The sequence below is a fragment of the Anser brachyrhynchus genome (genome assembly GCF_964034855.1).
Source record: "Anser brachyrhynchus genome assembly, chromosome: Z".
In the NCBI taxonomy this organism is placed as follows: Eukaryota; Metazoa; Chordata; class Aves; order Anseriformes; family Anatidae; genus Anser; species Anser brachyrhynchus.
In genome coordinates, this window is record NC_137697.1 from 4,785,411 (window position 1) to 4,813,327 (window position 27,917).

Consider the following 27,917-nt stretch of genomic DNA (forward strand, 5'->3'; position numbering starts at 1 on the left):
GGAGCACAAAGTGAATAAATTAATTCTTACTTCTGGCTGGACATCTGGTAAGCACCACTCAAAAGTTGGATAGAAGACTTGTCAAATTTTAGCTAGGGATGGTTGATCTGCCTTGGCTGTGGTGGTTGTCTCTGTTAGAAACAGGCACCATCACTTTGGACAAGCTTCATGAAACATTAATGTGTGCTCAGGCTGTCATCTTGGCTTGGTTTTGGGTCATCATGAAGGTGTAAAGCTGAGGAAGGATGCGGGAATTCGGCAGCTGGGTGGCTCTGCTCTCCCACTTTGGATTCATGCGCTGCCTGTCGAGGAGAGCTGTCAGTGCAATGTCAGGAATCAGCTGGTTGGGATGCAGTCTGGCACGGCCCCTCGGCCTGATCCTCAGTGCTCCCAGGTTTGTAGCCATAGCTCACTCTTCCTACGTGACCTAGAGCTAAATTACTGAGCAGCTCTGGGCCTCCTTTGTCACTTGAGGTTAATAACAACAACTAAAGGGAAGTAGGCAGCTGCGAGGCCTAATTCACTAACGCCTTCAAAGTGCTTTACAGTTGTTTGTCAGAAGCAACATATTATTGTTCAGTATTCCTGGAAGGCCAGGCTGTCAACAGTCTGTTTGCCCAGAGGAATATGTGAATGGCTCTGGCGATAAACAGCCCCAGGAACAGATGCATTTTCCAGACTGTGAGGCTGGGTACAAAATAAAAGCAGCACTACAGGGAACTCTGCGCAAGTAGGAGCCTGTATGAAAGCGAGAGGCTACAGGAGCTATCCACGGAGGAGACCTGAGCCAGGTGGAGATGCTGGGAGGCATCTTCAAAGAAAGACTGCAGAAACGCATGAACCTGGAGAGAGAACCTCATGTGGTTTGCCTTTTTGCTTGAATACACCCGTGTGCCTGTCCACAGCATGTGCCTGCCGCGTTAGGCTCTGTTAGACACACTGGGTTTATCAGCGTGATCGGCTGCGGGCAGCTCCAAAGCTGCCCTTCAGACCAGACTCATGCGGCCACCAGGCATGGCCTGGGCACGGCAGATGCTCTCTGGAGAGCAGGCAGACCTGGAAGCCTGAGCAGAGGTGAGTGTCTGCTCAGCGTGTCCTGTCTGTGCTCCCAGCTGCCCACCAGCACTCCTCTTGGAAGGGGCAGTGAGTGGCATGTGGAGTGCGCTCTTCCCCTTGATGCCCAGGGCACTGCTCTTTCCAGTTCTTGCACACACACGCCAAAGTACACGACCTCTTTCTTAACATCACTTCTGCCTGTACCCACTGAACCTAGGTTGTTCTAACCCACGTGCTGTGGGAAGAGTCACTAACAGAAAGTAGGAGTCCACAGGCTGCAGGAGGCTGTCCTGCTTCTTGCTGTGATCTTAGAGAAAATTTACTCCCATCAATAAGCAAGAGCATGTGGTTAGGCAGCAGTGCAAATTAATGAGAAGAAAATAAATTATTTTATGGGTTTTGTCCTGTCTTGAGCCTTCCATAAGTGTGTTCCCCCAAAATACAATACAAATGTCTTACAAAACGCAGTCGCCTCTGAATTGCAGTACTGAACAGTTGCTTGCAAGGTCTTCTCCCCCTTCCCCTAATGCACAATTCCCTGGGACTGACTTTTCCTGGCAGAATCTCTTTTTCTACCTGAGTCCTGCTCTGGGTTTAGAGAAGCTCCAACTAAAGCTTGATTCACTGAGCTAAGAAGTTATGTTTTGTTCTCACAGTGCTCCAGTGGGAAATCTGCAGATTCATGAAAACATCCAGTCCTCAGCCCACACTTCTCACTAATTTAATCTTTAGTTCTTTGTTCTTTTTATCAGCCCCAGGGTATTCTTATATTCACAACCAACTCCAGTCTGCAGAGGTATTTTAATTCCCAAAGCTAGTCTAAGAATGGATCTTTGCCCTCTGTTTTCTCATACTCACCCACATGGTGTCTATTTTCATCAGTCTTTTGTCTCCTGCCTAAGTTGTAAACTCTTTGGGACACAGTCTTTTTGCCCTGTGTTCATGCAGCACCTAGCAAAGCAGTGTCGTGGCCTGTGATGAGAGCTTTTTAGAGCTCTGGGGATAACAACAACATGGGGCACTTTTCCCTTGGGGTAGCTGCTTGCTAGATGTTCTTGTTGGTTGAATCTCAGAGCCCAGGAGGCTGTGAGTACTGGGAAGTGAGGCTGCTCTGGGGACAATAAGGGGATGGTAAGAAGAGGGGACTGGTGAGGTGGTAAGTTGCTATCCATTAATGTGGGTTTAGTTAGCTCCACAATAATACACAATACTCGTCTTCAACCATGCAGGGTGATTTCACTTAACACAATGATTTAAGCTGACAGTGTCAACCCACACTTCAAAACACTGACCTCAAAACCCAAAGCTGTCCAGGTCAGTTGCATGTGCCTGGGTGATGTACAAGTGGCTCTCAGTACCAGTGCTTCAAAATACCAGTTTCTTGGAGGTCTTATGTAAAACAGCATGTTAGCAAATTGCCAACTGCGGGCATGAAACATTAAACAACTTTTGGAAAGCTTTTTAAAATTCCTCCATAAAATTTGCCATTTGAAAGTACTGAATGTCTCTGTATTGTTGCTGTAAAGCCTGTTATTCATGTGGAATCTCCTCTGCTTGCAGAATGAGCTGGTTCATACAGATGTCATCAAGCTGTCAGCAGAGGGAACAACGATGCAGGGGCCAGAGGGGCTGCAGCTGCAAACGCTTGGTAGGAGCCCAAGTCCTTGCCATGCTGATTAATTACTGACACAAAGCCTCTAATCAGTCATTCAGAGGAATTAAATTGGGAGTGGGACGTTGAGATGGAAAAGGACTGGAGAAGGGTTACTCCTAGCTTTGAATGTGTGGTAGGGCAAAATCTGTCTGGAAGCAATGGCCACTAATTGAGTCAAGGTTTGTTGCTTGTCTTTGCTTGCAGAAAAAAGATGAACATTAATTCCAAAAATGTTCACCTTGCCATGACATCCCAGTGCAAACAAGGCATGGGCATTACCTGTATTTGTCAAACCTAAGGTGGTTTTGTTCTTCCTACCGGACATTGATCTGAGCTGGCCAAATCAAAATGAAAAACAACCTTTGCCTTCTTCTGGGTGCACAGCTCACCCAGCCTACAGTGGGATGTGCCTCGTTTGGCTTTGGCTCTCTAAAAGCACAACATCCATTCTGAGCTCCCTATTTGTATGTTAGGCTCCCTCTATACAAAGTTGGGACAGTGCAGTCCTTCTAGGCTGAATCCCCTCATCCTGTCTGTCCTGTGTTTGAGACAGGATTGGATGAGTCAGCTCTGGAAGTCCCAGACTACACGGGGAGCCTTGAGGAATCCCCTAATCATCCTGCTTTTCCCTATGAAGTTATGGTCTAGGTTTGGAGAAGGCACTTGCTCTGCATTTAAGGGTGTTCCTAGGCTAGTAATTGCCGAACAATTTGTGTTTGCGTTGCTGCACAGATTCCAAGAGACCAGCTAAAGCAGTACACTGCAGAACTCCCAGAGGCTTCAGGATTATTTGTTAGTGTTTCTGGGAAATGGATTTTTCAGACACTTGTCTTGAATATTTAACAATCTATTTAAATGTTAAAAAATGCAGACAGTATTACGGGGTTGAAATGACCTTAACAATTCCCTTGAGATCTACGTTTTGTTATCGTTTAAGACATAATGCTGTTTTCAGCTGCCTTTGCAAAAAGTTCTCTGTAACTACGTGCTTCTGAGCCTTGTCTGCTTGTTCTGATTTCTCCTCTGATGATTGCTGTGGTTGTCCCTGCTGGTCAGGAGACTCAAATTGCTCTGGCAGTCAGCAGACATCCTGTCTTCTGCTCAAGGACCCTTCTGAAATTTTCTTTCACCACCATTCAAGTTTACTTTCTTGGGTGATGTTGCATCTGTCATGAGAGCAGAAGCCAGAAGATCTCAAGAAATAACATCCCGTTGTGACTAATGCCTGCTTTAAATACAGGTCACAATGTTGCTTGATTTGAGGCTTTTGAAGTCAAGGGAATCCTTCTGTGCCTGACGAAAGATTTGTTCCCAAATCATATCCTTTGCTATTGCCTTTACTGAAGTTAGCCTGCTAAATGGCTTCTGAGCCAAGGATGAAGAGGGCAAAGGAGTTATCTTGTGGTGTTTCTTCTCTGGACCCTTTAATGCATGGGAATCTATTTACATTTTTGTGAAAACCAACCAGCAGAAAATAATAGGAGGCAGGCTGGGTCTTCATGACTCTTACATTTGCACCAGGCATTTTAAATTCTTACCAGAGTGAATCCCTTTTTTCAGCCAATCTGCCACAAAGCTTTGTTAACTGACATTCACTGCTCACACTGTTGCACTGGAGGATGATGCTGTGTCCGGGGCAGCTGGAGTCTTGGAAACCTTAGAAACTTCTGGAATCAAAGACAGATGCTAAACTTCATAATAAGCTTGGTAGGACCGTGGTTGAGAACGGGAATAATAGCAGTGACCGGGTGCAGAGTGCAACGCTGATGAGCTTTCTGCACCTAGCAGCATCCTTGAAGCTATATATGAGAGAAGACTGTTTGAACCAGAAGCTGGAGTTGCTGGGAGATGTTTTCAAAAAGGAGTCTTGTGCTTCTAAACAGTTCTCTTATTTATTTGGGGGCCAAGGCTGACCCCAAAGAGAATGATGGAGGCTCCCTTGGGTGCCATTGCCTTTAGAGGCCATCTGGCAGGCGGTGCTGATTATAGGTCTGTGTCAGTTCTTCCTGGGGCGGTTATGTGTTGTATAGCCAGAGTTCTCAATGGCAGTCTCAGGATGCTTGTTGCTTTAGACAGCAAATTACATAGTGTGGCTGTTGTTATGCAGGCATCAAATCTCAACAGCAATTGATCTCTTGGTCCAGCTGAGAGGCAGCCCAGCCCAGTGGGTAGGGTAAGGACAAAGTCTTGGAGAGCTGAATTCAGCTACTGACCTGCCGTGAGGCTTTCTCCAAGTCAGTTCATCCTTCTTCCAGTTCCCCTTCCCCTTTGTTTGTGTCATCTCTTCAAATTGTGGGTGCTGGAGAAAGGCACAACTTGGGAAGGGTTTTTGGAAGGGGTGGCTCTAATTTCTCTGGGGAGCTTTTGGCTAATAAATCACTTCTGGAAACACTGGCCATGTGCATGTAGTGTAGGCAGGGAGCATGTGCTGGGCAGATGAACCAATTCTCTGTCTGACTCCTTTCTTCTGTTAACAGGCTGCGGGACATCCTTTGATTTTCACAAAAAGATAGACTATTTGTTTCTCGTTGGTACTGAAGAGGGAAAGATCTATAAGGTAAGAATGGCTTCTTTGTCCCTTGTTTTACATCCCCTGACCTGTGCTTGTCTTTCAGGTTCATCATCTTAACTGTTTGCTCAGACAGCAACAAAGTATGACTTCAGAGCCTGGTCCTGCCTTCAGATCCCTGTGGCGAGCCAGAGACCAGCACAGAGCCCCAGAGGGTCACGGGGAGCTCTCTGTGCAGACCCAATTAAGACATTATTTTGCAGAAACGTTTTTCATGCAAACTGCATCCCAGAATGCTTTGCAGATTGCAGCTGTGCAAGTGAGGCGCTAACTATGATCAGAGCAGAAGTTAAAAGGCATCAATCCTCTGTCCTTATGGCTACAGGGAAATGGCAGGAAAAATCTCATCTCTTTTCCTTTTTAGACCTGTTATCCTGCAAGCAGTGAGGCTAATGAAATCGTATTTCCTATGGCTCGGTGTCCTGCAGCTCTTCCCTTCCACGATTACATCCCAGCTCCTTCCTCCAGCCCCACTTTCTCATCACCCTCCTATATCCAGTTTCTCACTGTCTCCTCTAATGGTGCTCAGTTCCTGCTGCCATTTGTCAGCCGGCCAGCTCCAGCCACATGGTGAGGACGGGGGCTGAGTTTTGATTGCCTTTCCATGGTGAGGGGCATTGCCCAAATGTTTGCACTCTGCAGCTGTCCCTTTTTATGAAATGTGTAAGACCTTAATGTTGCCAAGTCCTGCATGCAGCCAACTTTGGCTGAAATTGCAAGCGAGGTCAAAAGTTGTTTGAGAGGAGAGACAAGAAGACAGCAGGAAACAGACATTGTTTTTTTCTTAAGAAAACAAGCTAAAATAGCAAGTTTTGAGCTCTGCTGAATTTAACCCTGAATATAAAGCTTTTTACTGGTTATGATACTTACATAACTTTTGTTTGCCCAGCACGTCTCTGAGCTGGCTTTTCAGCTTCGTTAACATCGTAGCCACAGCCCTTCAGTGTTAGGATTGGACCATCAGCAGGAGGCTGACCTGCAGAGCAGAGTTATCCAGGCATCCCTAGAAGATGCAGTAAGCTCCTTGCCATGTCCTGCTGCAAAGTGGAAACAAAACAGAGAAAAAGAACTCAAAGAGAACTGTATTCTGAAATCAGTATCAATCATTTAGGTTGACTGAAATTTGTCCCTCTGCCAGGCAGTATCTAGGGTGGATTTCTGAGTAGTGCTCACTTGCATTTGACAAGACAGGAGCAGAAAGGAAGTGGGAGAAATGGGGGTGCTGGGCTGATGGGTGATGGACAGTGGAGTAAGTGCAATGGCTTCTTGTTTATGCTCTCAGGATAGAAAGCATCTGTTCAGTTATGTGTCTTGGGTATTGTACTCTAAGTTGTTTGAGTACTGCTGTGTCTAGTCCTGATCAAAATGCAGTAAGGAACCACATGTTTGAACCACGATTTAACTTCCTCTGTGCTTAGGGGAGTGATGGATGTCAGTGAGTACAACAGTGGATGTCAGTGTTAGGTGGGACCGTCAGTTACCTTTCAGGAGAAGCGTTCAGGCTGGTGTCCTGCCTGATTTACACAGCGAAGCAAATCCTTTCTGTAGGAGGATTGAATAGGAACAGAATTTGGGAGTGTTTGCACTGGTGGAACTGTAGCTGTGAATGATCTTTAGTGAAACTGGAGCTAGGATGGGTTTTAACACAAAGAGTGATCCCAGCACGAAGCCCCACAGGCATTTTAACCACTTCTTGGGTGAACTAATGCAGAGAGAGACTGTTGTAAAGGATTGTTTCTTTTATTGGTAAAAAGGCCAATTTCAGGGTTACTGGTAACAACAAAGCATTCTTGTGGCATTGCTGGGCTTTAGAGAAACGTGGGACCACTCTTGCATTGTGCAACACCGCCCTATCAAATTCAGGTGTTCCCATAGGAATGCAGAGGCAATCATCCATCAGACTGTATGGAGTAACACAGGGATGAGAAATCTTCAGTGTCTAGACAAGCAGGCCTCCACAGTACCCACAAAAAATGGGGCAAAAATGCTTGGACCCTCAATGTCCCCAGGAGTTTGCTACAAGCGGTTTCAGAAATTTTGGGATCAACAAGTTGCTGCTGCTCCAGACATTTCTTAAGGAGTACCACATACCTTCATCACAACTTTTATTGAAAATCACACATTTGAATCCATTACTGGAACTAACTGTGGATTAGAGCCTTGCCCCACTTGGATGCTGAGGGCACTGACAGTCCCGCAGCCATTCGGGCAGATTTTGGGTTCAGTGGCTGCGCTGAGTGGGAGTGAGCTGCCTGGGTCTCGGTGCTGCACTCCCATGTCACTGCATGTTGAGTGAGAAGGACAGACTTCTTATGTGCTGTATGAGTCAGGGATCACACATGGACTGCTCTCCACACAGGCTGAATTTTAGATTATTTATTAAATAAATTGAAAAATGAATTTCAGAGAGGCATTTTTTCAAAGACCGGGCATGCCCACAAATAGCATTACAATATGTTAATTCTTTAGCTGCAGAATGATTGCAGTGAATTTTTTAAAATGGCTGAGTTAATAGTGTTTCTGAAGCCAAGAAATCATTATTTTAATTATACACAGACCTATCTATTGCCCTTTTACATAGAGAACAAACTGTTTCTGCATTAATGTGGTTCTGTAATGCAAAACTGCCTCTTTGCGTATCTTATTTGCTGTTTAGGAATTGTTCAGCTTTTGTACAAAAAAGGATGGCCTCTGAGATTCAGATTAAAACTTTATTGTGACTTCAGGTCTTTGGTCAGAACTACTTAGTCAGCAGAGTTTCACAACAGAAAAAATGTGATAAGATTTGTGCATTTTCACTTGATAGAGGGTTTTTTTCAGTCTTAGGCAGTTTGCTTGAGAATGTAACAAATTAATATAATAAAATTCACTGCAAGACTATATAGAAAGAAAAGATTATTCTTATTTTCAATAAAACTGATTTCACTCTAACCTATTCTCTCATACCAAGCACCAGGACATTTGTACCTGTGTGCTCAGGCCAGGATTTCTTGCAGCTATACAGAGGACAAAGGACACTGGCTACTGAGTTGTTAGCACATCTCTTGGGTTTTCCTTAATTGATGATGACAAACTGGTTTCTGGACATGCTCCAACTTCCAGTTACCCTTCAGGAATGGAGAGGGCTTTTTCCTTGGTATCTTGTCTTGCCCCATCTTAGGCAAAGTTGTTTTCCTTGTCTGGATATTTTAAGGCTTGAGTTTTGTTCCTCATCTTGCCACTCTATCTTTGTGGCTTCAGTTTGTTCTGTCTAGCTATCTTGTCATTTGACTGGCTGCATTTGCCATAAGTTAGCATAGGTTCTTTCTTTTACCCTTTCCAGCTGTTTCTTCCAATGCATTCACATTCACCCGTTTCCACTTGGAAGCCTTTCTACAAATCTTAGCACTTCTCTTACAAATCTGTACAAGAGGACAGTGAGCAAAAGTCCAACAGCTTCAGATGTTGCTGTAACAGCAGTCCATGACACCGTGGGACACGTTTGTGTTGGCAGTTTCTGAAGAACAGCTGGGTGTCCTGGTCTGCCTGGCAGTGCTGTTGTTGGGCAGTACTCTTTCTGCTGCCAGACACAAAATTCCTTTGAAAGAGATTATTTTTTCAGATCTGTGTATTACTTTGAGTCTCAGTATTTCTGATAGGGAATTAAAGAAACCCTCTACGGTATAAGGACACTAATAACATCCATTCACCATCGATGCAGAGGAGTTTTATGTTAGAGTAACATTTAGGATAAATTGAAGTTCTAATAATGAATATTATGAATAAGTTTTGCGTCCTTGGAGTTGTCCTTTCCTCTCAATATTCCTCCCATTTGTTTTGTAACCCTGTCACCAGTCATCTGGTTACTGGTTTCATGTATTGCCACAGACACATTCTTGCTTTCCTGTTCCATCATAAAAACACCATTTACTATTCACACACACCTACCACCATTTAAATAGGAGAAAAACACTTTCAGCAAATTTGAGCAGTGCTGCAGAAGATCAGACAGGCTGCACAAATGCCAGCTCCTTGAATCTACTCATGCTCTTCAAAGCTGTCTTGTCAGAAGTTAGGCATCACATTTTCCAGTGGTTTTGTTTTCATCCTGACATGTGTCTAATAACTGTATGCTTTTTAAAGTGAATAGTAGCAGAAGGCTTTGCCAGCAGTTCTAGGTAGCTCAGAAACTCTTTTATTTGTTGAAGTCGTACTTCCTTCTGAACTTTTTCTCAAGTGCATGGTGTTCCTTCAAAACACATCTTGGGAATACCATGGCCCAGTCTCATGCTGCAGGGACAATACTGAAGGATGGGACAAATGTGGCGTGGGACTGGCAGGCAGTGCCAGAGCACAGCGTGTGGCTGTGGGTTCAGGCAGGCACACAGGGTCCGTTTCTCACAAGGGATACTAGCCAGGCCCTACAGGACCCCTTTTGCTGCTGATTTCATGGGAAAACTGCGTGTCCTTTTCCTGCCAAGGCCTGGATCTCAGCTCTGAGCCAGACTTGCAGACTGCAAAGTGGGTCAGCACACCCCAGAGTGTCACAGGCCTCCTCTACTAGTGACCAGAGAGCTGCCCTTATCATGGGCTCAGCCCCAACAGGGCTCTAAAAGCAGACCTCTGAGCATTACGATCTGTTGGATGTAGACAGATCTCATTAAGATCTTAGTGATCAAAGTCATCAGGTATTAGGGACCTTCAATCCACCTACTTGGAAAGACAGCCGAATAAAGCAGCCTCTCTCTTGTGATGAATTACTCGTGACCCATTCTGTCTGTTCCCAGCAAAGTGACTTTCAAAACAAGCCAAGTACCAATTTTCCTGGTGGCTGAACATTAAGAATTATGAAGTAAAGTTATGGAACATGCCATTAAAGGAGATTTCAGTACCGTAATTACACGCGGGCACAGTGGCTCAGAGATAAAGTATGCAGCAAACTATTAGCAAGCCATAGACACTGTCAGTAAATCTCAGTGGGACATGAGGCACATTCTTGGTTCTGTTTCCTACCACAGTCCCCCTCCAGGGATGCTAGAGCTGCTGCAGTGTGAAGAGTTTAGCACCCTTAATCCAGTACCTGTCCTAGCACACAAGGACATTGGAACCAAAATGGGTCAGAGTTCCCAGACAGTGAATGTCATGTGTAATAAGTAGTTAAGCCTCCTGATTAGTTAGAGCTTTAATTTGCAAGAATTGAAGTCATTTAATACTTCAGCAATCCTGCTGCATGGGCAGATGATGTTTTGCTGCATTCACGAGGGAGCAGGGAAAGGTGCTGAAAAGTCCTTGCAGTGACGGCACCAAGGCAGACTGGCGGAAAATCCTGAAACCACCCTAAACTTGCTGTGTAGGTACAGCTTGCATGTGAGAAAACAACCAAGAGGACTTCATTCATGAGTAAGGGATCCCTGTGGCTAATGAAGGAAGCCTCCAGTTCCCTCTGTGGGAGGAAGGCTGGGGAGGATAACCTAAATTTTCTGAGAATGCAGAACTGACAGGATCTGGGTTGAGCCCTGTATCCTGCTGGTGCAGACAAGCAGATCGCAATTTCTCCTCCCTTTCCTGAGCTCACACACCGGCTGGGGTACAGGGTGGCCCACCTGCCCACTGGGGGCATGGCTTAGTGCTGGCCACCCTCCCGCGGTTCTCACACCCCTCTGGGAAGTGATGAGTGGCACAAGATCCCCAGGGCAGAGGTGTGTGATGCGGGCTGCTAGCACAGGCTGTCACAGGGTGATGGCAGGGAAGGGAATTTAGGCGTGTTCCCAAAATCCCCCCCCCCGAGCCGAAGGGTCTGGTAGGTCATTCTTGTGCTGAGAGCATTATTATTAAAGGTTTGAATTACAGTTGCAACAGACCAAATGTACTGTGCTGTGTGCTCTGTGCAACATGAGAGCTGTTTTCCCCTGCCTTTCTGAGAGCCTGTTACAGAGGCACAGCAGGAGCCCCGGCTGGCAATAGGCGATGGAGCTCCTCCAGTGGAGTATGGGCTCTGTAGCCTGTCTCCAGCTGTAAATCCAACCAATTTTCATCTCTGTGTCTGGCAGAGAGGAGCTCAATATTGCCTGCAAGTGGGGTGAAACAGCATGTGCTAAATGATTTAGTGTCTATAGCACCTCTGGGTACCAGCTGCCTCTTCCCAGCCAGCCCAGAAGAGACTGGGAGGCCATACAAGTATTTGCACGCATCTTACTCCGGGAATACAAGCTCTGTAAGAAAGTCTAGCTGTGATAATTGACTAGTTCTTTCCATTGCAGTGTTCAAAATGCTATTCGAGCCAGTTTCTGGATGTGTTTGAAGCCCATCACATGGCCGTGGATTCAGTCAGCTGGAATCCCTACCACTTGAAAGTCTTCATTTCCTGCAGCTCTGACTGGACAGTCAAGATCTGGGATCACACCGTCAAGTAGGTCCTGCTGGGTCCTGGCGTGGCTGGTGAGGTGTAGCCTAACAATCCAGCTGCACATGTTGGTTCTGCTCACACTTCAGTCTCAGTTTCCCTCTTAGGCGTTGATATTGCTCTCTTCTCTCTGTTCTCTGTGGCTGAGGAATCAGATTGTGCTCCTGAAGTATAAGGTATAAGGTTTAGCGTCAGCTGCTCCAGAAATTTGCCAAGCAGCGCAGCCCAGCAAAGAGCCTGACTGACCTGTCTCTCTTCAGACAACAACCTGCTGTGGCAGGGTTATTTTTCTGGAGCAATGATCTAGAGAAATGTTAGGGGCTGGTCTATGGCCTAAGGGGCCAGACACCTCCTAAGAGCCAGAGAGGCCCCAGAAAATGGTAACATTTAAAAATATATAATGAAGTTCAGGGTTAGTGGTTGAGGAATGTTTGCTTTCAATCATAAATTGATTTTGTTGTACATCACTCAGAGTCAAATATTTCCTGTTGCCAATACTGCTCTAATATTCAATGGTGTTGTCAGAAGTCCAGAGAGGGAAAATCACTTTTTCCTCTGTGATTATTAAGCAGAGAGACTACGTCTCACTGTAAGCAATGGAAGCTTTCAAAATGCTTTCAGAAAGAAAGAAACATCCTACTTGTCTTCTCAACGCAGTGGGACCAATCCAGGCCCATTTAGGTTGATGCTCAGCTCTGCTTTGCCTTTGGCTCAGACCCTGGCTGGTATCTGGCATAGGGAAATACTCCATCTCCCGCTTTTACGGCTGGCCTTGTACATAGGCTGCAGCGTCAAAATGTTTATAGCTCAGCATTTCGCTTCCAGAGTGGCATCTGTTTAATTGATCCCGGGTCTCTCTTTACAGGACTCCGATGTTTATTTATGACCTGCATTCTGCTGTAGGGGACGTTGCCTGGTCCCCTTACTCCTCCACGGTCTTTGCTGCAGTCACCACTGATGGCAAGGTGAGAGACTGGGAGCAAAACTGCTCTGATTTGAGCTGGGACAAAGTCAAGGGAGATCAGGGCTGAGCATGGGAACAGGTCATCCCAATCCTGGGCAAGCACATCGGGGAGCTGAGGATCGGCCACCAGCTGGAATCCAGCCCAGTGACTGGGGCCAACTTGTCTGAGGTTTGCCTGGGCTGCTTGGGAGGGCAGGGTCACTTCAGTAGCTTGAGGTCCCCAAACTATCAATTCTTCTTTTGGCCAACCTGATTTCAGAGGACGCAGAAGTCCAACAGAGTTGAGAAAACTTGGGCAGCTGTATCTCTTATTCCTCCTCCTTATAGGCCTACCACACTTGTAAAAGCAACAAAGCCAGAAATCTCTCAACTGCATCCCTGCCATGCAGATTGCTGATGTTAAATCACAAATTGGTGAACTTTTAGCAGATGCTGAGAGTCAGCTGCATCTCACTGCAGCCTCAACAAGCCCTTTGTAGCTGCATGTGGGCATTCTCCCCTAGGTGTGGGTCCTTCCTGGGGGCCAAACACAACGTCTGGCATTAGCTAGCCAAGCCTCCCTGCAGTCCTGGTTTTCTCCTCATACTCCAGTGATAGAGCTACGTAGAGGACAGAAGGGAAAACAGGATGGGGGCAGGGAACAGGCTGCTTTTTCATATGCTTTCCTGCCCTTGGTGTGGGTATCCCTGGGTCTGTATTGCTTTCTTGATACTACTCCCCCTCATTGAGGTGAGTGTTGCAAACACATGCAAGTCCCAAATTCCTCATGCCAACCACATCAAAGCAGGTGTGCAGCTCTTAGTGCATGCCAAGAGAAAAACACTTAACTCCCTCTATGTAAAAACAGCTCATTAACAAGTGCATCCTTGGGGATGGAGAGATGATTCTCCAGAGGAGGGCACCCCCAGCATGAGCTGACACCTGGGCATTGGTTCCAAACCTCTAAGGTAATGGGAAGCAATAGAATTAAGTGAATATATTCTTATATTGATACTAAAAAATCAATTACAGTAATATGCCCAGGGTCAGCCAATAGAACTTTGTTCCCATTAAATAAAATGAAATCAGCATTTTCCCTTTGTATCAGGCTGTCTCCAAGAGTAATGACTTGGTAATGAAGTACTTAGAACAATCCTAATGTTGAGATGATGGCGGTTATATTTTTGCCCCTAGCCATCCGTCCTAGTAGCTCAGATGGTTAATTCAGGCCTGGCAAGTAGCCAGGGCACGTAGCTATCTGTCAACAGTGGTTTTGTACTGTAAGACCACATTGCTCTGTCACCATGGGCTACATGTTTTGCTGGTGTAAATTGGAAAGTCTGTGCAGTTTGGCCAAATTACTCTAGCAAAAAGATGGCCTTTATATATCTGTATCACTGAATTGATGCCTTAGCAACTTTATTGCAGTTTAACCTTTATGTTGTAGCAAAAAATTCGTTTCACAGACTCAGTGGCTCAGGCTGTGAATTTGTCTCTCTCGAGCTATGCAATGGAAATATCTTTACTGGTGCATCTGGCCTCCCTGGGAACTCGAGGATGCTGCAGCCTAAATAAAGCAATGGTGGTGCTTTTCGCTCTGCATGCAGGATTGAGACTGAGCCCTTTATTCTAGAATCTGTCCATCCCCCTTCTCCCATATACCAAATGAAGGACCTAAAGGATTCAGTGTGACACATGCTCCAACTTGTTCCCCACGTGAGCTGTTGTGTGAGCCCCCAAACCTGACTGGAGTTCACAGCTCTGCTGGAGTGCTGGGTTAACTGTGTGTAGTCCATTTGTGTCCTGGCATCCATCTGTGGGGACAAGGAAGCGATGTCTGCAGGCAGTGATACATCCTGGCCAGCACAAGCAGGTAGAGGTTTAACATGGGGCATACTTGGATGTCTTATTCATGTGCTCAAGTTTCTGCTGCAATAGCTCATCTCCAGGGAGGCTTCTTGCTAGTCACTTGGGCTGGGTTCTTTGTCAGAGCTTTACCCGTCATAGAAAAGCTCCTATGGACTTGACAAGAATTTGTGCAATGAGGTCTTTCCATCCCAACGCTCGTCTTAGCCACAGCTGTCATGACTAGTTGTGTTGCTGCAGAGTCACATCAGCTGCATCATCCAGAGGCCTGGAGTTCTTAAGGGGCTATGGATTAGACAGAAGACTACCTCGTTTGGCAGCACCACACCCAGGATACACACCTTGAGTAGGATCTAAGTCTGCTTTATGCCTTTAATCCCAGACTCTCAAGAGTGACCATCAGGCAGGAACAGCCCAGCGTTGTGCTGTCTAGCAGGAAAGGTCGAGGCAAGAGCTGCCTTCCCACTGCAGTACACTGGCCAGGACTGATGCTGATAGCAATCCTGGTCCCCTGCGCTAGCCGCTAACCATGTTGATTGCAGCAGGGTAACTCTGAGACACGGTTTAGTTTCTATTTTAAACAGAACCTTTTAGATTTGCAGTGGAAGTGGAATAAATAGTTGTTTACAGCCTTTTCATTCCTGGAGATATACCACTTTGTAGCAGAATTCACTTCTTGGGAATAAGTCAGCACCTCGCAAAGGACAGGCTCCATTAAAGCTGGGAAAAAAAATCTACATTAACAGGATACAGAAAACTACAGGACATGCAGCCAGAAAATAAAACATAAAAGGCTTCCTTTTCAGAAACAGCCTTGAGCTTTGCATCCACACATAATTATGTCTGCAAAACTTGAAGGTTGCCTGGAGGTGGTTTTAAAATCAGGCCCTTATTGTGGTCTTAAAGAGATACCTGGAATATTTTAAAAAACACATTTCCTTACCGAAGCTCATGTGTCCAAAATTTAGGTATGTATTGTCCCCCCAGTTGGTAAGACTGACTTGGAAATCAGTCTAAGAATCTCCCAGTCCTCCTGCCTCCAGGAGGTGGGGATTTAAGAAAAGCTCTAAGTATCAGGAGCATTATGATGAAACCTGTGAGCTGGCAGATGGGCATCTCTTTCAGACAGCACCACCTCTTTATAAATAACCCAAGTGTGCACGTTCCGCAGCTGATGCAGTGGATACTAAATGCTCCTGTTCCTCTTCATCATGTTCTGGGTAATTTCCTTAGTGTCCTGCTCTGCCTGATGGCCATTTTATTTCAGAACGAGCATAAATGACTTGCAATGAAAATTGAAATAAAATAAAATGATCCCTGAGACGTGCATGTCTGTGCCAATGCTGCCTGAAAAGAAGCTCCCAGTTCTGTAGCTAGGTGCTAAATAAATGGCTTGATTTTAAAAGGAGTGGACAGTCAACTGCTTTTATGGAAGCTAGTCTCTGCTGGATGCACTCAGAGCGGTTGCTAGTGAGCATTTGGCATTGGTTTTAATCAGTTTGCTAAGTCTGCTACAGTTTTGCTCTGTGATTGCATTTCAAATGACACTTATGTTCCTTGAAGACTCCATAGTGTTTCCTAAAGCAGACAGGTGGAGAGATCTGTTATTTCTAAACATGAGTCCTGCAGCTCAGATGGCTGGCAGCAGCTCTGTGGTCCCTCCAGGCTGTCTCCTACAGGGACCTGGGTGCAGATACTGATGTGATTAGCACTGAAATAAATGAGGTTAGATAACACCTCATTTCCGTGGTTTTAGACTGTAAGTGGTAGAAACCTAACACGAAGAAAAAGGCTAGCTGGGTTCAGAGACCTGCTTTGGAAATAAAAAAAGACTGTGGAGGTGGATTTGGATGCCAAACTCCTACATTCAGGGCGCAGAAGATCTGGTGACGTTGGTCAGCTTATTGTAAGAACAAAGGGCAGGGAAATGGGTAGGGAGCAATTCAATCCCTGCAGCATTCAGCAGGATTCACCTTTGGGAGCTTGCTATGAGCCTATCTCAAACTTCCACTTGAAGCAGAAATAAATATTGAAACGTGTAAAAGCTCGATTCAGAGACCTGAAATTTCTTTCTTAGAGTTCTTTTACTTGCTTTCCTTCAGAAAGGACGTGGTGTTGGAAGGTTGTGCTGTACATGGGCGATGCTACAAACATTCAAGTCTGGCACACTCTGGGCATGTGGATGTTTTCTTATGCTGAATTCATGCATGAATTGTTCTGCCTGTTAAAAAAGCCAGACACCCCTGTCACAAGTGTTCCCAGATGTCTGGATCCCGGGCTGGAGGCCACAGCTGCCCCATGCAATGACTGCAGTGGCACTGTCCAGCTGCGCTTGGTGGGTCTGGAAAAAGGATGGCTTTGCAGGGACCTAACAGCAGCCTGACAATGCCTACAAGGAGGTCGTCAAGAAGTTAGAGCCAGGCTCTTCACAGCAATGCATGAAGGGGCAATGAGACACATCTGAGGTTAGATATTAGAAATTCTTCACTGTGAGGGTGGTGAGGCCCTGGCCCAGGCTGCCCAGAGCAGCTGTGGCTGCCCCATCCCTGGCAGTGCCCAAGGCCAGGCTGGATGGGGCTTTGGGCAGCCTGGGCTGGTGGGAGGGGTCCCTGCCCTTGGCAGGGGGCTGGAGCTAGATGGTCTTTAAGGTCCCTTCCAACCCAAACCATTCTATGGTTCTGTGATTCTGTGACAACAGCCGAAATGAACTGAAACAATAAAGCTTCAGACTGGAAGTAAGGAAAAACTTTTCCATCATGAAGTCAGTCAAGTAGTGCAACATCTTACTCAGAGAGGTTGTACCATCTCTCTGTGGTGGTCTTCAAGACCAGACTAGGTGGAGCCCTGAGCAGCCACACCTGACCTCAGAGCTTACCCTGCTTTGGGCAAGAATTTGGACTTAGAGCCTTCTGGGGGTCTCTTCCAACCTGAATTGTCTTGTAACTCTGTGACACTATGAAATGTCCTTGTGTGAGAAGGAGGATCCCAGGAGCTTAACAGCAGGTGACTTAGGAGCATGCATTAAGTATAAGACCATTTGCCATTATGTTTTTGTGGTTTGTGTCCTTCATGACTAATGCAGCAAGAGCAGGGTGATGTTATAGCTGCCCTTAGTAAATATTGATAGCTTCTAGATAAAAGCCATCTGAGTGCACACACTGCAGAGAAAGCAGGGCAGACATATGCTCCAGGGCTCCAGGACTCTTCCCCCATTACTGAAGCTGTTGACCTTTCAAGATATGAAATACTTGAGATGACCTTCAGGATACTAGCTAATGCTTTGTGCTGCTCAGGAAGCAGGCGTGCCCTTTCCTGCTTATATAAGCACATTTTACTGGACAACTGTTTTGTATGAGGAGTCTTGAAGACTAGGTTTCTGTTGTATGTTACAGGATAAGATGCTGAAGAAGTGTCTGTCGTCTTGATACCCGTTCTTTCCCAGCTAGGAGAGAAACACCAGTTTAGCACTGCCACGTGCATGCCTTTATAGAACAATTCCCAGAGACTTGCTGCCCATTTAACATTGACTGGAAGCCAGTCTCTGTCTTTAAAAGCTTGAGTGACTTTGCGTATAAGAGGCTTGCTAAACCTTTCAGATTTGCAAATATTTCAGAGGGTATTTTGGACCTAATCCTGCCTCTCCTTGTGGGGCACGAATCAGGTATGCTGGCAGACCCCTCAGCATCGCTCACTACTTTTGCCCAGGAGGGTCAGGACTGTGAGCTCCTGATGCTGCAGATGTCCCTGCCCCATCCAAGTCTTTCCTCCTGTCCTTCTGCAGGATCCTCTGGGTCCACCTGTGCTCTGGGGGCTGCTGCTGTCCCTGCAGGGCTGGGCAATTGCTGGTGTGTGAAAACACTAAATGAGTATAGGTCGCTTTGCCATCACGCAGAAGGACCTTTGAGCAAACTGAAGTGGGCAGGGACTTTCTTAAAACGGCTTCTAAATTGCATTCACAGCAAAGTGGTTGTTTTTGAGTAAAACTGCTCATTTTCTTTTACCACAAACCCTAAAAGGCTCTTTCTTATTCCCTGCTGAATCTTTGAGATTGATGTGGACTGCTGGGCAGACTCATGTTTGCTTTTAAACAAGGGCTGGTGACATGTCAAAGCTAAGTGAGGTAGATGGACAGAGTCCCTGAGATTAATGCTGCTTTCCACTTACTGCAAGCCAGCCAGACTGTCCTTCCTTCTCTTCCCGCAGCCACCAGGCTCTCTGTGCCCTGGGATTTCACTCCCACAGCAGCTTCTCGTAGTCCAGAAGACCGTTGTGTGTTTGTGCAGGGTCGGGGTCCTCACCTCTATCCTGCCACAGCTCCCAGGCTTCCATAGGGTGTTCTGGTGGGCTCCAAACCTAAAGATGCATCAGCCGGCTCAGGACACTGCTGCTCACTGCCTTGTGTCCCATAGCAACTGGGTGGCAGGTGAAGTGATTTTGTGAGCACAGTAGTTGGTTTCAATGAAAAGTCAGAGTGATGAATTTAAACCTTTATCAGTGGCTTTGCATGGAATGTTTCTTACGCAGATGCTCCCAGGCCAGGTTTTCATTACTAGAGCTATTAATCTGTCAGCATATGAAATATAATATTTTAACAGAACCTACCTGCTGAGACTAACTATTTCATTCAGCCACACAGGAAGCAACTTTGCCCTTTTCTGCTTGTATGAATGTGTGAACAAACGTGTGTGAACAAATGGCTTGGGCAGCATCTCCAAAGATTTCTTTGATTAACCTGTTTGACTTTGTGTGAAAACCTACTGGGGGCACTGAGCCCATCAGGAATATCTGCAACAGTTTAGCAAACTGCTCCTCGATGCTTTTCTGCTCTTTGCTATCAGCTGCCACTGGGAATGGCCCCTCATTTAGGTTTGAATTTGCAAGTGGGGGTGACTGGCATTAGGGCCACTGAGAGCTCCCCAGTTGTCTGCTCCTTCCTCCCATACAGAGACAGCAGCTCCTGAACCTTGATGTTTGTTGCTTGGCATTTTATAACAACCTGAAATCTCTGCTGGTTCTTTTTAAATGCCAGTCTCCAAACCATGACAGTTCAGTACCTGTCTTACGAATAGCTTTGCTGGCTTGCTGGGGGACTGCAAGTGGCAGAGAGATGTGACCGCTTCCTCCTTCAGACTCTGTGCTGCCCCTTCTTGTGCCTCTGCCTGCCTTTGCATGCATCCCAGCACCCAGCACCGACTCTCCACGGGGTGTAGCCAGGACCCTGCCAACATGGGAAGAGATGGAGCCTGATCCTAGATGAAGAGGAGGTAGTTCCAGCCTGACACCGGGGGCTGGGCAGTGGGCAGTGGTAGGAAGAGAGCCAGGGGACTGGCACAACTGGGACGTGTTCGTGTAGCAGAGCCCTGGCAGATTTGCCCCAGTGCATGTAAGGAATTGTTTGAAACAGCCTTGCAGTTCTTCACCGTTCAGGTATTTGATTTGGGCTGATACAGTAGGGAAGTGTCAGAGGACAGAAGGAAAGACTTTTTGCCCACCCTCAAGATCACAACAAGGCAGGAGAGAGTAGGCAGCCTAAATGTGCTATCCAGAAAGACTCTGGGACAAGTAATTGAATGATCTATTCATAAGCACTGGCAGATCAAAGAACAGCCAGTCTAGTAAGGCTTTAGTAATGCCGTATCACATAAAGCTGATCTGATGCAGTTTTTGGAAGTAACAGGCCTGGTAGATCAGAGGAAGGAGACGTAATTCATCTATTCAGGGTGACTTCAGGAACGCTGCTGGCAAAAGCCTGTAAGGAAACTACAAGGCAGGTGAGAAGGTGGAAGTGGCACAATGGAAATCATTCTCAGTAGTGTGCAGCACGGCTAAGGATGCTTCAGGGGCAGGGCTGGCACTGAAACTCAGCAGTAATTGTGGTGGGACTAAGTGGGCAGGACTTAAAAGTGCTTTGGTGCCAGAACTGGAACTGTAAATGAGCTCAACAACCTCAGCAGCAATTTGCAATCAATGAGATGAAATTCAATAAAAACGCAAACCAAATGTGCAGGGGGAAATGAGCAGTCACTGGGGAAGCAGCAGGACCGTGAGGCAGGCTGGGGCCGGGGCTGACCGCACTGCTGTGCTCTCACCGACACCGCAGCTCTGCTTCCGAGTCAAACCCTGGCAGATGCAGGGGCAGTCACCCCATAAACACGAGCAAGGCTCAGGCTGGGCTTTGGGTGCTGGTCTTTAAAGAGGGGTCATCCCTGGCGTTACAGAAGGGATTGCAGCATAGTGCAGAGGTGCTGATTGCTCTTACCAGCCTAGCATCACACGAGTTCGGTGCAGATTAGTTTCTCTGTTTGGCTTTCACCTTTCAGAAGTGATGAGAAAAGTAACAAATTTGGTATAAAAATGAAGAGCAAAAGGAGGCTTTGTGAGGAGGTGTGAGAAACATTAGCTCAGTTTGTGATTCATTCCAAAGCATGCTATTAATGTTAAAGAGAAAAAAATAAAAGAGTCATGGGCAACACAAGAAAATCATATTATACCAAACTGAAGTGCAGCCAGCTCTGGGGTAGCATGTATCAGCCATTTAGCACCAGATAACAGCTTTCAGGAGTGTGCAGGACCAAGACATGAAGAAGATTACCCTAATCACTGAGACTGCCAGAGCAGAGCTGGTTGGCAGGAAGTGGTGACTGACAGGAAAATTAGCTCAGATAAACAAGCACTTCCTTGTAAAACAATGTGACAGGGTTTTCTGTGGAGGTTAAATGGTCCTCAGCCTGTCTGAATGAATAACAGCTCTTCCGCATGCTGGGGCTTCGGTTTCTTACTGACTTGTGGGAGCTGAGTCAAATCAGCTGAGGCTGAGGCTGTTTTCCTACCTTGTCAAATCGTGAGCGACCCAGTTCTTAGTGAATGAGGAAGAGCAGAGAGATGCAGCCCTACAGTGAAGCCCTCCCCTCCGCCCCCATGTTAAGCCAGGTGGCACAGACCCTCTCTTCCCTGCTGTGTTGCACACCTCGGAGCAGCAGGCGGAGATGCTGCAGGGCAGAGATCCTGCAGGGCTGAGGGATGCTCTTGGTCCTCCCCTGCACCCCAGGGCGTGCAGCCACCTGGCTGGACCCAAGCAGTGGCTTTCCTGGACTCCTGCTCATCCTCCTGAGCTCAAAGCTACCTCTGAACATGCCTGTAACAGATCTGGCTTCAGTCCTGCTCCACTAGCGTGACAGTGCAGTGAGCACCCGTGTGTTTGTAGGTCTGCCTGGTGCTGGTGTCAGGCAGCAGAGGATCAGCATTCCTGTGTCATCCTTGCAGAAACAGGGAGGCGATGAAGGTTTTCTGGGCCAGGTCCCCTTTCCTCCTGCAGAGCCCCTGCCTGCCCCATGCGTTGGATGTCTTACAGCCCGTTCAAATTACACATGTAATTTGAAAATGTCCTCCTAGAGAAAATTAACTGTACTGGAGCTGCTCCCCAGACAGACCTGGCTGCAGTGGGACTGTAGCAATGGCGTAAAGTAAGTCCTCCAGCACATGGCAGCTTGGCCTCCATGCAGGCTGGGGCTGCCCTGCCTGCCCAGTGCCTGCAGGATGCACCAGTGCTAGACAAGGGTTGGGGGTGACCTGCCAACTTGTTAAATATATTACTTGAGAATTTGAAACAAATCACCTGCGGAGTTGGCTAATGGATGAGGTATCATGATTCAGTCAAGAAAATGAGGGAAATCCATCACACAGACAGTGAAAGCCAACCAAAGAAAGAGATGTCAGCTGGTAAAGGGCAGAATGATATTAAATCACCCCTCACCTTTTGCTCTTGCACTGATTTTATTCTTTGTTGCCAAGTTACCAGGTACATCTGCTTTGCTCTTACGCACATCCATATATTTCCCCCAGCCTTGGTTCTGGTTCCTGCTGGGTTGTTTTTGAGCATGGGGGCATTGTCCAGACCAGTGCTGGGGGATGAAGGCTTGTAAACCCAGGAGAAAAGGACAGCAAAGGCTGCATCCACTGCAGACCCAGCTTGTGCTTGAGGCATGCAGTAAAAGCAGATTAGGTCAAGGTAGCTCTTGGGTTCTCATCCTCGTGGTCCACACATGTCAAGTTGTTTCTCCTGCTGGCAGAGAGCTTGGTTGCTTTTGTGTGGTGCTGCTTGGAGGGTGCAGCTCGCCCCTGGGTCCGCTGACATTTCCTTCCCTGCTGCTGTGCTGCAGGACAGGGGGAACAGCAGAGCGTAAGGACAGAGGGCTCCAAGTCTCCTTGGAGCTGCTGGAAGCTGCTGGGCAGAGGAGATGCTCGGGCTGGCTTTCAGGCTGAAAATGCAGCTTGCAGAGCAGGCGGGGAGAAGTGAAGTGCTCAAAACGCTGAGCATGGTTTGATGCTGGAGACACGGTAATAGCCTTGGATTTGCACTGTGCCAAGCTTACAGAGTGGCCATGAGGAGCCTTACTGGGGAGTCTCTGGAGGTGGGATGTATTTGCATGATTCTGGATGCAACTGAGCTGAATTTCTCCTCCAGCTGTTTGAGAGTTAGGCATCAAAGCTGCTCATTTGTGTCAAATATTTTCTGCAGCTGTAACACAGCAGCTACAGCCATTATTGCCAGTACCATGGAGGCTCTGTCGTTACCCTGATGGTAATTTAAAAATGTTCTTATTGAATAAAAAGCATCTGACAAAGGCTGCAGGATCCACCTGATCCCATCTCAGAGATAACTGGGCATCTGCTAAACTTCAGTGCTCATCTTTGGGGCTACTGGCTTATCAGAGTTACTGTCTTCCCTTCAAGGAGAAGTTTGCTTTGAACATCTGCCTGGCATCAAACTGTCTGGCACTTCAGGGTTGGGACTCCAGGTTTCCTTTGGTGGTTGTTGACTGAAAAGCCCTTTCCCATTATTTCAATGCCTATCAGAACGAATGAAGGTGTCTGCTGTGGTCTGCAAGCAGCAGGGCTGCAGACCCTGCAGGTCCCCGGCTTGCTTCTGCAGGGTCTGCAGAAGGTGTCAGAGAAAAACAACTTTATTGTCGGGAGGCTCCAGCTGCCTCTGGGGACATGCACCACAGTGGAAACACTTTTCAAGGGCTGCAAATCAGGGGTTTGAAACCTCCACGCTGGGTTTTCTAAGCTGTTCCTGGATAAGTGCAGGTTGCCCATCACTGATTTGTAATCACTAACAAGGATACAATTTTGAGGTGCTTTTTGTTCCTACGTAGTTATCAGTACCATTAAAACCCAAGCTGCTGTCCCAGCACAGGCACTGCGCTGGCACGTCGTTATGTGCTGTCTTCCCATCAAAGTTACACTTTCCGCTTCTGGGACCATGAGCAAATTGCTGTATTTCCCATGGATTCGTTGAACTGTGAAATGTCACATGCTGTTAAGCATCGCTGCCTTCCTGCGTTGCTGGAGATACAAGCCTGGGCGATGCTGTGGTACTGAGAGAGGAACTGGGGGCCAGATGGGTAGAAGCATCTGCCCTGTGAGCTGTAGAGGTCCACGATGATGTGACACGCTGTATGTAAGTGATTATGTAAATACACTTGTCTGCCACATGTGGAAATTACACAAACATCAGCCCTCATCAGAAAAGCCAATTGGCACCAGCTGCCTGACAGCACCTGGGGGGCAGCTCTCATCCCCATGGGTCTGATGCTGGAGTCATGCTCAGGGTTAGGTGGCCCTTGTTGGGGTCAGGTACCCAGAGAGGGCTCATCTTGTGAGCCCTGGGGGCTGTCTTTGCAGGTAAGCAGTGATCTGTAGTCTGGGGGGGGTGAAGGCCACTGGGGTGGTGGGATGGAGAGAAGCTGTGTGCTGCTGGTGAATCTCTGAGACGGGAAATCCAACTGGAGCCTGATCCGTATTCCTTAGTTCCACGACCTGAGCCAGCTGGGCAACTTCAGGGCCTAGGACCCTCAAGGAGAGCTGCAGGATTTCAGTCTCCTGTTCTTGGGGCAGAAAGCCCTGCCCCAAACCCCAGGCAGATCTGCAGATGGTGCCGGTCAGCTCTTTGAAGCAGCATGAGGCTGCTTCGAGTGATGTGCAAAGCCCCGTGCCCCTTTTAGGATACTACCAAGGCACAGTGTTGGTCTGACCCCATTTTCCCCTCCCCTGAGAGTGCCTGTAAGCTCTAAATCAAAGCCTCTGAAGTCCTTCCTAACGCCCGTGGCCCACCCCTCCATCTGGAATGTCTGCCAGCTGATATGAGGCTGTTGTTTCCAGCTGGAGAACTGGAATAGTTTGTTCTTTTCCATGATTCCCTTGGCAAAAGAAAACAAGCCTATTTGTTTAGAAGCTCATAAAAGAGGAGCTTTATAGTAGGAACATTCATAAACTTGTTTGCTTTTGACCTTCTCCACGGTGCTGATGGTTTCGAGTTCTTGTCCCAGGCATTCTGCTTGTCTGGGCTGTCGGTGGCATTTTTGAAAAACAGCCTCGCCCACAGTAATTTGCATTGCTCAGCACCCCCCAGCTGAGCCTTCAGACAATGCCATCTTTGCCACGCTGCACTGCTGGCTGTGGTGTGCAGGTGTGATACATAGACAGCCTTGTAAAGCAGCAGTGCAGACCTCGCTGCTCAAACAAAACCTGGCCGCTGACTCCATGCTGCCTTTGTTTTTCTGGATTAATCGATGCTACTCAAGCAAGGGGTGTTTCCTGGGCTTTCAGGTTAGTTAGCATTGAGCTTGTGCCATTGAGGGGAGAGGTGAATCACGTCCTTAAATTAATAAAGATGTGTTCTGTGAAGGCAAGCAATTAAGCCTTCAGCGAGTGTGGGTCATGGGGGGCTGATGTGCTTAAAAGAGAGCTTGTTCCTTTTCAGAGACAGTAAGACAGCAGGCATAAATACAAGGCAGGACAGAAGCTCTTTTTGATGCCTAGAGGAAGGAAATTGGGATTACTTTGGCTGGAGTGTGGGACCTCAAGTTTCAGGTTGAGATTCAGAATTTAGCTCTGACATCTGATATTTTGAGTGGATCAGTCTGACATCTTTTTTCCAGCTATTCTTTTGATGACGGGGCACAGGGAAGGGCTCTCCAAAATGCAGATCCTTATCTGTAGCTGATGCTTTGGATTCCCTTCTTGAATTACAAACTGTCATGGATTTCTCTAAAACATGTCTGAGAATACTCTCTACTTCCCAAGCTCCTCCATGTCTGGAAAAGTCTTATTTTACTCCAGCGTGAAGGGACGTTTCGTCATCTTGTTTTCTGCATCTGAAAAACCTTTGCTTGATTCCACAGCCCAGCCCAAGTATATCACAAACGGCTATGAAGACACAGCGGCATGTGAGACTGTTTGGTATCTGTGCTCTTGCAGCTTGCCCAGCTCTTTGCAGTACACAGATTCAGATAAATTCACCACCTTGGTGTGTGATGAGAAAGCACATGTAGTGATTTGATACAAAACCTTTCACACTCTTCGGAATAAGCTTTTATAGCATACTGCTGTCAGATTTCAGATAATTCCTAGATTCAAATTGTGGGCATGGCCACAACGTTGAAATAATACATCTAATCTGGCTCCTAAGTGCTGGTAAACAAGATACAGCTGGCAGGAGATACACAAGTAGTTCAGTCCTTATTTCCCCCCTATTCCTACTGTACTTGTTAGCATAAAATAACCCCTTCTTTAGCTTTTCTGAAGACAAACAAGGGGAAAAAAACATGAGGCTGGAGGTGTGCATGATGGATTCAAGGTGGGAGTCCAGCATGCTGGAGAGTGCTCACTTCAGCACCAGGGAAGAGAGGAACGTCGTGTTTTATTAGCCTTCGCAGGCTGTAGTGATGACAGGAGCTAATTGCAATTATTGGGAGACAATGTTAGGTTAACACACTCTCTTGAGTAACTTCTACTCTTCCCACTGGATTCGTGGCGAAACATGCATTATCGTGCAGTTAGCGATGTGGCAGGTCTGTGTCACTGATTATTAGTGCCGCAGGTCTGAGGTCCGTGCCGGTGGGAATCCAACTTGAGCAAGGCTTCGGGTCTGCCTCCCTCCATCCTTGCCTCTCATGCTTGGCCAACCTTTACCTGTCAGTGCCATGGGAGAAGGACGTCTATTTTGGCACAGCATCCACAGCACCTGGACCGGAGAGGACTGACAGCACCAAACTGGTCTGTGCTGTGCGTTTGCCTGTACTTCCCTTGCTTTACTACAGGGTACATCCTTAATTGTACTGTCCATGTTCCCATAATTTCCCTGTTAATTGCTGATTTGATTCTTTAATGTTATTATTAAGCTGGAGACGTTAGAAAGCTCTGCAATAAAGGGTAATCAGTGCTTCTGACAACATTTCCCACTTGGTGCATCAATCTGTGTTAGACTGCGTTTTAACACCTGGTTGTCTCATTACTGGCAACACTGGGAAGGGGGATTAAGACCTGTGGGATTAGCAATGCCGGCTCTGAGCCTTTTCCAGTCCAGATCAGCTAGAGCCTTGCCACGGTCTTGGGAAGAGCTTGCACCCACATCAGGGAACTGGTCCTCACTCTGTGAGTTCCTGCAGGAGGGGGACAGTCCCTCAAAAGCAGCAGGCAGCTTCTGCACATCACTTTCTTAAAAGAGGACAAAACCTCTGAAGGTGGATAGTAATTGTGTGCTGAAGCTGCCTTTTCTTAGGACCCTTTCTCTCTGCAATTTCTCCAGGCATCGTTCTGCTGAGGGATGTTCTTGCCTGATTAACCCCTTTGTGTTCTTTGTCTTTTTGTTTTCCAGGCCCATGTGTTTGATCTGAGCATTAATAAGTATGAAGCTCTATGCACCCAGATAGTGGTGGCCAAGAAGAAAAATAAAATAACCCATATCCAGTTTAACCCTGTGTACCCTGTTGTCATCGTCGGAGATGAGAGAGGCCACATCACCTGCTTGAAGCTCTCTCCCAATCTGCGCAAGATGCCCAAGGTAAGGACCACTGAGGCACCGAACTTTAGCAGGTCTCTTCGTGCCTCTTCACTGTCCTGTCTCCTCTGTGCAATGCTTAAGACCGCAAGCCTTTCGAGCAGGATGTCTGGGATGTCAGATCCCTGCCTCTGTTCCTGTCAGAGTAAGAAGGCTCAGTTAGCTCCTGGGCAGGAGCAGGGAGTGGTGGAAAGAAGGTTTGCTCTCTGTGGGATTATTGCAGGTGAGAAGGCCACTTTCTTACAGTGCTCCAGGCAAACCCAAAAACTCTGCAGAGGTTCATATGTTTCCCAAAGCTCACATCTTTTCTGAAGTTTGGGTTTTATTTGCAAAGCTCCTTGAAACTGAGTAAAGGTGATCCCAACTCCTTCCCAAGTCCTCCCATAGAGCCCATGCTGTCTGTCTTCTTGTATTTCTGGATCATCAGAGCCTGTGCCCTGACCATTGTGTCACTGTGTCCTGTAAATGAGCAAGTACTACCTTAAATCAGCGAGGAGACATGGGATGCTTTTCTCAAGTGACAGCGATGAGATGCAGATGCCTCTGTGAGTCGATGAAGCCCCTTTTCCCACCCAGCCATGAGTGCCAGTCCTACAGGATGAT

At 47.0% G+C, this 27,917-nt stretch overlaps 1 protein-coding gene across 8 annotated transcripts in view; it reads left to right on the plus strand.

Moving 5' to 3' along the window:
• DNAI1 (dynein axonemal intermediate chain 1) overlaps nt 1-27,917 on the plus strand; it is a 143,627-nt gene that overhangs the window by 88,950 nt on the left and 26,760 nt on the right. For all 8 annotated transcript variants that reach the window (XM_080574242.1, XM_080574241.1, XM_080574243.1 and 5 more), the window contains 5 exons: nt 2,617-2,704; nt 5,188-5,267; nt 11,519-11,667; nt 12,527-12,626; nt 27,132-27,317. In XM_080574242.1, coding sequence (XP_080430368.1) covers nt 2,617-2,704; nt 5,188-5,267; nt 11,519-11,667; nt 12,527-12,626; nt 27,132-27,317 — 603 coding nt within the window. The remainder of the gene's footprint in view (nt 1-2,616; nt 2,705-5,187; nt 5,268-11,518; nt 11,668-12,526; nt 12,627-27,131; nt 27,318-27,917) is intronic.